This window comes from Colletotrichum truncatum (genome assembly GCF_014235925.2).
Source record: "Colletotrichum truncatum strain CMES1059 chromosome Unknown Contig_0001, whole genome shotgun sequence".
In the NCBI taxonomy this organism is placed as follows: Eukaryota; Fungi; Ascomycota; class Sordariomycetes; order Glomerellales; family Glomerellaceae; genus Colletotrichum; species Colletotrichum truncatum.
Window position 1 is genome coordinate 4,128,667 of NW_027222398.1, and position 10,910 is coordinate 4,139,576.

The window sequence follows — 10,910 nt, forward strand, 5'->3', positions numbered from 1 at the left end:
ATTTGACAAGCCATGTCAGTCATTTTGAACTCCTGGTTCCTAGCCGTGTTTTGCACTTGCATTACGCTACTCTACCATCTCATTGCCGGTAGCGATGGAATTGGCTCCGTTCTCAGTCTGTTGGGCCTCGAAGTACTTTTCTTGGCACTCTGGATTGGATACTGGATCATTCTGTATCCAACTTACTTTACCCCTCTGCGCAATCTCCCCACCCCGCCAAAGCGCAAGTACCTCACAGGAAATAAGGACATCTACTTCCTCGACAACCCCTGGACCGACTTTCCTAACGTCGTCAAGTCGATCCCAAACAACGGCTTGATCCGGTACTACGGTGCCTTCAGCCGCGAGCTGGTGCTCGTGACCAAGCCGCACGCGCTGCGCGAGATGCTAGGCGTCAAGGCGTACGACTTCAGCCACTCGAGTCTTGTCAAGCTGGCCATGAAGCGCTTTACAGGCAGCAACTTGGGCTTCCTGTCCGATGAGGAGACCAAGCGCCACCGCAAGAGTCTACTGCCGGCCTTCACGACGGCGCACATCCGCGGTCTTGTCCCGCTGTTCTGGAGAAAGGCCGAGGAGATGACGGCATGTTTCGACAACGAGCAGACGGCACGGGGGGCTGATGCCGTCATTTCGCTGGGAGAGTACGGGTCAAGAGCTACGCTCGACGGGATCGGGCTGGCAGGAATGGGGTACAATTTCGACACCCTACACAAGCCCGACAACGAACTGCGAAAGCGTTACAGGAAAATGATCATGGAGCCCACCCGCGCCTTCTACTGGATTGAACTGCTGAGCCATCACATTGATTTCCGTCTGCTGCTCAGGCTGCCCCTCAAGAAGAACCTCGAGGTGGTAGAGGCCAGCAACTACCTCCGTGGCGTCGCCAGAACCGTCATCAGGGAACGTGAGAAGGCGCTACTCCAGACAAAGACGGGAGGGGATAGTGGTAATGTAGTTGGGTCAGGGGATGGCAAGGACATCATCACAGTTGCGCTGGCGAGCGGTTCGTTTCATGGCGAGCAGCTCGTCGACCACGTCATGACATTCCTCACAGCCGGCCACGAGTCCACTGCCACTGCCTTTGAGTGGACCATGTACGAGCTGGGCCGGAACCCCGAAATCCAACAACGCCTGCGTCGCGAGATCAGTCAAGCCATCATATCCAATGCTTCTGATGATGTAGACAACCCAAGATCAAATCCGGGCATCATCGTACAGGACCTGCCATACCTCAATGCCGTGCTGAGCGAGGTGCTCCGACACTACCCCTTCATCCCGCTGCTCGTCCGCGTCGCGCAAAAAGAGACGACCCTCGTTGGGCAGACCATTCCCAAGGGCACGCCCGTGTTGTACTCGGCAATGGCCATCAACCACGACGAGCAGCTTTGGGGCCCAGACGCGCATCTATTTCTTCCTGACCGATGGCTATCATCCCCTCCTGGCAATAACAACAATTCACAACAACTGGGCACCATGGGCAACTACTCGATGCTTACATTCGGCGCGGGCAGCAAGTCGTGCATCGGTCACGCTTTTGCGCGGGCCGAGTTGGCGTGTTTGGTGGCGGCTGTGGTGCGGAGGTTCGATATTGAGCTAGTCAATGCAGCAACGGCTGGTCGCATCAAGTTTGGGTTAACGAACAAGTCGGCCGAGGGAATGCTTGCGAGACTGACGCCTGTACATCAATAAGGACTCAGCCCGCCCAGGTGGGTTATTGAGAGGTTGTGAATGATAAGTGGTGATTAAGTGGTTGCAGTTCACATCCTGGCAAGAATGACAGATTGCAAGGCGATATTGTTGGTTTGATAACAACAGAATAACAACTTGATGATGCCTGTTGTGTTATTCTGTGTTTAGTACTCCTATCCCATCGACTGCCACAAGATGCCTTCTTCCTCAAAGCTAAATGTCTACTTTAGCAGCCGCTTTTACGCCGCAATACATTTGTTACACAAGTGGTCTGCCATAATTCGTTATACTCTGTATTCACCTTAGTAGCACGACATAGTGTCGGGTGTCGATAGAGATCGCCGGTATGTCTAATACGCCCTGAATTCCCAGAAAACAGATATAGTCCAATTCCAAGCACCTAATCAACAGAATTGATAGCCATAACAGCGTCAGGTGATCCCAGGTTAAGTCAAGTCAACGCACCGCGCCGTTCAGTTCAACTCGGGAGTCACCAGATGTAGCGTGTAGATTTGACTGCTGTTGATCTTGTCACGTTTGCTGTCTATAATGTTGCTGTCGACGTTGAAATTAAGTTGAACTAGGTACGGGAACTACGGGAGCTACGGGGATTGTGGGTACTGCCGGATATGTATATTGGATACAAATACGCCCTTCCGCCCACAAAAAGCAGGTAAATATATCCGAGTAACTACATCGGACAAGTAGAGACTGGAGCAGCTGGTAACAATGTGCTGATTCAACTGACGATATCACTGACTCTCTGAGCACAGTTAAACTTCTATGGCCACGGGACAAAATTGCAGGCTTCTTGCCTATATGATAGTTACCCTGCTTAGCCAAGTGACTGTTACAAACTGGGTAGAACATCATAGCCATTCTCTCATCTTCTACTCGTTTGCTGTATTCTTTTGTCGCTCCCCTGATAGAATGACGAGAGATTTGCTTGGTAGTGGTATCGAGCAAGCTACGAAGTGCTTTGGTTCTGAACAGGCTTTGAAGAGGGGTTCCTCGATGATAAGAAAAGTAGAATGTCTGTCTTACAATCTGATCAAAGTGAAACTATATGAAAAGACTAAAGCTACCTAGCGCCTTCTTGTGATTATTCCATACACCTAGGTTATAATTACAAGTCTATGTCCTTTCCAACTCCTTTCAACACTCATTCAAGAACAACTAATATTACATATGCAACGCCGTACACAATCCCCACCGAATAAATCGCAGCTGAATCTTTCAAACGATGGCTGATGAAGAATTCCGGCTGACTGCGCCCCCGGACCGGGACAATGATGCCAGCGCGGTGAATTTCAATATTCGCCGTACGGCGGTGCAATAGATGTAAGCAACGAAATGGTTGTCCGTCTCGTTTTGGCGAATGTGCGGATCTGTGTGTATTACTAGTAGGAATTCTTTCTTGCCTACAATCATAGGTATTTCCTTGTTTACATAACTGGCCACTTTTGTTTTCATCAGCATCCCATCACATCACACCTCATCCCGTCTCATCCTATCGTATTCAACATATCTCAATCTATCCCCACTATGTCCCCAACAGCTAACGAACCTATTGCCATCGTCGGCATGGGCTGCCGCTTCGCCGGCGACGCCACCAGTCCTTCGAAACTTTGGGACCTCCTTTCTTCACCCCATGAGGTGGCGCAGGATATCCCGCCCACGCGCTTCAATATCTCACGCTTCTACCACCCAATCCCCACACATCATGGCACCACGGCCACCAAGCAGGCCTACCTTCTCACAGAGGACGTTCTCTTCTTCGATACAAAGTTCTTCGCAGTCCCACCCGCCGAGAGCGAGGTCATCGACCCCCAACAGCGCCAGCTGCTAGAGGTTGTCTACGAGGCCCTTGAGTCGGCGGGACTGGCCTACGAAAGACTCGCCGGTAGTGACACGGCGTGTTTCGTGGGTCTTATGTCACAAGAGTACTTCGCCTTGCAGGGCCAGGACGTGAATATGGTGCGCACGTATGCCGGGACTGGTACAGCCGCCAGCAATGCCTCGAGTCGCGTGTCGTACTTTTTCGACTGGCACGGGCCGTGTATGACCATTGATACGGCGTGTTCGTCGAGTATGGTGGGCGTGAACGAGGCCGTGCAGGCTGTCCGCAACGGCACCAGCCGCGTTGCCGTCGCTTGTGGTACTAACCTGGTCCTATCCCCACTGTCCTTTATCACTCTCAGCAAGCTTAACATGCTCTCGCCTACGGGCCGCTGTCGTATGTGGGACGCAGATGCTGACGGGTATGCACGTGGCGAGGGCGTTGCTGCCATCGTTCTCAAGACCCTAAGCTCGGCTTTGGAGGATGGCGATGAGGTGCTCAGCGTCATCCGCGAGATTGGAGTCAACCATGACGGGAGGACAAAGGGTCTAACTATGCCCAGTGCAGCTGCCCAAGCGGCTTTGATTCGGCAGACATACGCCAAGGCCGGGTTGGACTTGACGAAGCGGGCCGATCGCTGTCAGTTCTTCGAGGCGCACGGCACCGGGACCGCCGTTGGCGACCCACAAGAGGCCGAGGCCATTAGTTCGGCTATGTTTCCCGCTGAATCCGGATCGGATCTGGAAGAGATTCTCGTCGGATCTATTAAGACCGTAGTTGGCCACACCGAGGGAACCGCCGGAGTGGCTGGGCTCATAAAAACGACACTGGCCCTCCGTGAGGGGATAGTACCCCCGAACCTTCTCTTCAACCGCTTGAACCCGGCCTTGGAACCCTTTGTGAGCCACCTGCGCATTCCCACCTCATGTGAGCCGTGGCCCGAGGTCCCCGAGGGAGGCGTGCGCAGAGCCAGTGTTAACAGCTTCGGTTTTGGTGGATCCAACGCCCACGTTATCCTGGAGAGCTTCGCTGGGAATACAGTTGTTACGGTCAGCTATCCGACAGTAGGGTCTGCTAACAGAAGTTGGGGATTGACGCTAGTAAACAGTATTGTCGTGTCGTAAGTCTGGTTCGTAGGTCGTAGGCTATGTCGTAGATCGGTAGTCAGAGGCTAAGGTGATCAATCTTAGGCTTAATAAGTATTCGTAGTGAAGGTAAGCTGAAAGTATCTTGAGGATAAATATAAAGTTGATTGCTAAAGAGCTATAGAAGTCTGACTATAAGTCGAGCTTAGGTTATACTATATATAAGTCTGAATAATACCTTTTATTTGTTTTACCGTTCCTATGTTACGACCCGTTGGACATGGTCGCCAACACGACCCCGCCTGGATCCCGGCGGCTAACGCAGGGCATATGTAACCCAGCCGACAGGTGTAACCAGGGATCCTCGGAACGGAAGAACTATGGACAAGTCACGTGGCCTCGGGGATAACGCGGGGTAGGGACAACCCGGGCTAGATATGTTGGATATGTCAAATATCCAACATAGCCAAGATAAGGAGGACCGTTCAGGACTTGTATATAGGATGGACTCGAGCCGGGCTCGAGGACAGACTTCCATAGCTCTTCAGCAATCAACTTTGTGATTACCCTAACCGGTACTTTCAGCTATACCTAAGTGACGACTACTCTACGACTCTTGTTGAGGCCTTGACTGATCACCAAGACCTTTGAAGATCTACGATCTATTCGACCAGGACCACGGAACGACTGTTACTACTCTCAATCCCTGGCTTACTGTTAACACAAACCTACTGTTAGTTAGCTGGCCGTAACACTTTGATTGCTCCTATTCAGTAAGTCACCTTTTGAAAACTACTAAACAGTATAGACAAGATGTCTTCTCGCGCTTCTGCTAAATCACCTACTCTAGGATCCTTATCCTCTTCGCGCAACCAGCCTCAGAGCCTCGCGCAGGAGCCTGCCAACACTGAGGACTTCGACATGCCGGACCTCAAGTACGACTCCGATGGAGATAGCTCTTTCACCAAGGAAAGCTACGATAAGCTCCGACGCATAATCCAGAAACAAGAAGCCGAGACAAAAGACATGCAGAAAATCGTCAACGAAAACCGACAAGCAATGGAAAACCTCAACGAGCAACTCCAGCACGCTGGACAGGCCTACAAGAAGCTGGAAGAAGACATCAAGGGGGACGCCAACCTCCGGAAGATCCAGGAACTCCAGGGGGAAATCACCACCCTCCGGGCCGCCGCCAACATCGTCACTACGCCCGTCCACGGAGGACGACAAAAGCTCAAGCTCAGTGCGCCTGTCACCTACGACGGAACCCCCGGGACCCTCAAAGGATTCCTGATTCAGTAGTACACGCAGCCACCTACCTCCGAGGAAAGGCCCTCAAGTGGTTTAAACCAATCCAGGAAGAATACCTTAAATGCGAGACCCTCGACGAGTGCACTACCGAGACCCGCGACATCTACGCTAATTTTAAAGGATTCGAGGATACGCTTAGGTCACTCTTCCAAGACCCCGACGAAAAGCGACAAGCCGAACGAGATCTAGCATAACTTAAGCAGACTAAGTCTGCTAAAGACTACTCCGCTAATTTCCGACAACTTAGCGTTCAACTCGACCTTACCGAGGAAACCAAGATCTTCATGTTCTATCAAGGACTAAAGGACGAAGTCAAGGACGAGATCATCAAGATTGATCGACCTAACGACTTTCTCTAGTACGCCGAACTCGCTATCAAAATCGATAACCGGCTTTTCGAACGACGAAAGGAAAGAAGCGAAAAACGACAAAACCCCAACTCAGGACGCAAGTACCAGTAGCAGCCTCAGCACCAGTTCAACAACCAGCGAAACGACAATAGACCCCGCAACAACTAGAACAACCCCCGGCAAAGTACTGCCTATAGTCACCACAGTAGACCAATAAACCTTAGTACTACATAGAGAAACGATAAAAAGAACGATAGTTGGAAGAAAGATAGACAGTGCTATAACTGCCAGAGGATTGGACACCTAGCATACGAATACAGGTCACCTAAGAAGGAACGCTTCTAACCGGTACTAGAGAAACGACAAGCAAGTATCGCTACGAAGACGATCCCTTATAAACAACTTAATTAGACCACCTGCTTCGATGACAACTGCCATATCTACTCTAGCAGTAAGGAATACGCAGGATGGTACCCCTAGAAACCTCAAGAACGATCTAGTTACGACACTACCAACGTACCTAAACGGACCCTCGCTGCGGGATATAGAAGCAACAGCAAAATCGAGCGCAAGACAATCGAACGGCTTGACAGTATAAACGACAACGAGGAATTAAAACAAGACAATCAGCGAAGGCTGAGCCTCCTCTACGCAGGACGACAAGCCTACCTGCAGCGGATTCAACAAGACTTACAAAACCCTATATGGCAACGACAACTCGGTGCGCTAGACGCATACATCGAACGACGATAATATATACAAGGAGATCCCGCACGGATCCGCCAGATCAACCAAGAACTAGAAGAACAGGTCGAATCAGAAACGACCAAGAACACCCCCAACGACTCGGAAACACCTCGCGATGTTGCCCGCCAACATGCCCAACTGGAAGTCGCCTTTAAAGTCGCTTCAGTCGACGACACCAGCTCTGGAGAGGACTCTGACGAAGAAATACAGTGGTATCACTGCTACTAAGACTAGCGCCGAGTCCACTATATCAAGAAAGACGAAGCATGGAAGAAATAGCAAGAAAACGACGAACAAGGAACGGACGAGCAGTCAAAAAACTAGACTCGCCTACCGAAGACAAGGGACAACGACAGGCAGTCTAGACAAGGTCCCTATGTAGCGCAACGACGCCTACGACACAACGACACGAGCATGTACAAGTCCAAATACAGCTCAACGGAAGAACAGCTACCGCCATGATCGACAGCGGAGCCTAAGGAAACTTCATATCACCAAGAACGGTAAATAAAAGAAAAATAACCTAGAAAAGAAAAGCAGCCGAAGACTACTACGAACTCAGCACCGTTAAAGGAGAACAAGTCCAGTACGGCGGAGGACGCATTGCTATAGAGACAGCGCAACTCCCTTTGCAGATCTATAGCCGGAATAAGCGACTAAACTTCGATATTACGAAGATAGGAGACAAGTACGATATCATCCTTAGAAGACCATGGTTATACGACAGTAACCCACGGATAGATTAGAGAACAAGCCAACTCCATTAGGACTAGGATTCAGTTACTAAGAAGCAACCACGGAACGGTGCCTCAAACGAACCTCTTAAGACTCCTGAAGCGAAGAGATTTCTAGCATACCTACGGATCAAGGATGCAAACGCCAGGACGTTATCAGCAACAGACATCGGCAAGGAAGACCGACTTCTGTCTATCCCAGAAGAATACCGGCAATACCAGAAGCTATTCGCCGAAGAACTCGAGACCGGACTCCCGGAACACAGCAACTACGACCACGAGATACCCCTTAAGGAAGGGAAGGAGCCAAAGCTAGAAGCAATCTACAGACTCAACCAGAAAGAAATGGAAGCACTCGACGCTTACCTCGAAGAAAATCTACAGAAGGGATACATCAGACCCTCCACATCACCAGCAGGATACCCAATCCTGTTCGTACCAAAAAAGAACGGCAAACTACGACTCTGCGTCGACTACCGGAAACTCAACGACATTACGATCAAGAACTACTACCCACTACCGCTCATCTCCGAACTACGAGATCTACTGCACGGAGCCCAGTGGTTTACAGCACTCGACCTAAAAGGAGCCTATAACCTGATCCGGATGAAATCAGGTGAAGAATGGAAGACAGCGTTTCGAACACGCCGAGGACATTACGAGTACCTTGTGATGCCCTTCGGACTCACCAACGCACCCGCGACATTCCAGACGATGATCAACCACGTCTTACGAGAATTTCTAGATGTGTTCGTCGTAGTTTACCTCGACGACATCCTAATCTTCTCCAAGACTCTGAAAGACCACAAAAAACATGTATACCAAGTACTACGGAAACTGCAAGACGCCAAACTCCTAGTAGAACCCGAGAAGAGCAAGTTTCACGCCAAAGAAGTCGAATTCCTAGGTTTTACGATAGCCCCAGGAATCCTCAAAATGTCTAAAGACAAAATCGCAGCAGTACGAGACTAGCCTACACCACAGAACGTTAAGGACGTACAATCCTTCATTGGATTTATAAACTACTACCGACGATTTCTAGAAGGATACTCAGACAGAAACGACCCCCTCACGAGACTTTCGAGGAAAGACATCCCCTAGCAATGGGAAGAAGAACAGAAAAAAGCCTTCGACGAGATCAAACAACAAGTCACATCGGAACCAATACTCGTTATACCAAACCCCGAGAAACCATTCGAAGTCGAGACCGACTCCTCAGACTATGCCATAGGAGGACAACTAGGTCAACGAGACGAAGAAGGACAGCTACGACCTTATGCCTTCTTCTCACGCAAACTACACGGCCCAGAACTCAATTACCAGATACACGACAAGGAACTCATAGCAATTATCGAAGCATTCAAAGAATGGAGACCGCAACTCTCAGGAACCAAGTACGAGGTCAAAGTATACACCGACCACAAGAATCTCGCACACTTCACCACATCGAAAGATCTTAACAAACGACAAATTCGATAGTCCGAATTCTTATCAGAATTCAATTTCAGAATCGTCTACCGGAAAGGCAAAGAAAACGGCAGGGCCGACGCCCTCAGCCGAAGACCGGACCATAAGGTCCAGGTACCTGAGGAAACCCGAGTTATCCTCAAAGCAGACAAAAACGGAGACCTTATGCCAGCAGCCAGACTCTTAATGATGGCCAGAAGAGACAGTACCAGCACGCCTGGAAGGATGTCTCCTGAAGCCATTAGGGAGATATACTCCGCACCTGCATACGGTTACCAAGGCGTAACTAAGACATAGAAACGCATCCGCTAACACTACGACAAAACGGCTACACGACAAGAAGTATCTTTAGCGATTAAGGACTGTGAGGTTTGTGCGAAAAGCAAACCCAGCCGACATCAGCCTTATAGAAAGATACAGCCGCTCCCAGTGCCGCAAACCGCATAGGAATCCATCTCGCTGGACTTCGTCACTAAGTTACCTAAGTCCCGTGAACCGATGACCAACGTCCACTACGACAGTATCCTCGTCATCGTCGACAGACTCACAAAGTATTCGTACTTCATCCCGTACATAGAGTCTAGCACTACAGAAGACCTCGCCTATAAGTTTCTGTAAGTAATCGTAAGCTAACACGGAATGCCGAAGGAAATCGTATCCGACAGAGACAAGCTGTTTACTTCCAAGTTTTGGAGATCCCTGATCTCGCAGCTAGGATCTGACTACAAGATGTCTACCGCTTTCCATCCGCAAACCGATGGCCAGACAGAACGAATCAATCAGATCATAGAAACCTACCTACGCTGCTACGTCAACTATCAGCAAGACAACTGGGTTCAACTGCTACCTATGGCCCAGTTCGCCTACAACAGCGCAGTAGGAGAAAGTATAAAAGAATTACCATTCTATCTAAACTATGGATTTAACCTAACAGCCTACGGACAACCTCGACAAGGCCCAGCAGCTTTGAAAGCTGTGGCAGACATTAACAGACTTAAGGAGATCTAGCAGGAACTCCCTAGAGACCTCGAATTTGTGCGCGAACGCATGCGTAAATACGCCAACAAATCAAGAGTTAAGGGACCAACTCTAAAGGAGGGGGATAGTGTATACCTTCTCCGCCGCAACATCAAAACAAAACGACCAAGCGATAAGTTAGACTTTAAGAAACTTAGACCCTTTGAAATTACGAAGAAGGTATCTAACGTTAACTTTAAACTCGTACTACCCGACAGCATGAAGTATTATCCAGTCTTTCATATTTCACTTCTCGAATCAGTACCAAAGGGATCGTATACTACGGACTATATCGAAGTAGATCCAGAACAAGAATACGAAGTCGAACGGATAATCGATCACATCGAAGAACAAAAAAGTATCCGCTACCTTGTCAAGTAGAAAGGATACGGATACGAAGACAATACATAGGAACTACCTTAGAGCCTCGAAAACGCATAGGAAGAACTCGGACGTTACTAGAGATAGCAAGAACAAGAATAACAAAGACAAGCACCAGTACGAATCGAAAAACAAACGCCAAAAAGTCAATTTCGACTACGACAACCACAACCTATCATCCGTCCACCACGATCAAACAAGCCACGGGATAAACACCCTCTCATTCGTTTAGGAACCCCAGAGCCGCCTAAAGGAACCCACTAAGGGCCTCCAACACCCCTAGGAGACG

General features: G+C 49.5%; 3 protein-coding genes across 3 annotated transcripts; all 3 read left to right on the top strand.

Annotated features, from left to right (window-relative positions):
* Positions 1-12: 12 nt before the first annotated feature.
* Positions 13-1,689, top strand: CTRU02_201138 (uncharacterized protein; the record flags this gene model as incomplete). Its single annotated transcript, XM_036730687.1, has 1 exon — positions 13-1,689. One exon carries the CDS (start codon positions 13-15, stop codon positions 1,687-1,689), a length of 1,677 nt encoding a protein of 558 aa, XP_036577711.1.
* A 1,545-nt stretch (positions 1,690-3,234) lies between these two features.
* CTRU02_201139 (lovastatin nonaketide synthase) lies at positions 3,235-4,653 on the top strand (the record flags this gene model as incomplete). The annotated part of the gene is made up of 1 exon (XM_036730688.1): positions 3,235-4,653. One exon carries the CDS (start codon positions 3,235-3,237, stop codon positions 4,651-4,653), a length of 1,419 nt encoding a protein of 472 aa, XP_036577712.1.
* A 774-nt stretch (positions 4,654-5,427) lies between these two features.
* On the top strand, positions 5,428-5,916 carry CTRU02_201140 (reverse transcriptase domain protein; the record flags this gene model as incomplete). Its single annotated transcript, XM_036730689.2, has 2 exons — positions 5,428-5,566; positions 5,621-5,916. 2 exons carry the CDS (start codon positions 5,428-5,430, stop codon positions 5,914-5,916), a joined length of 435 nt encoding a protein of 144 aa, XP_036577713.1.
* Positions 5,917-10,910: the final 4,994 nt, after the last annotated feature.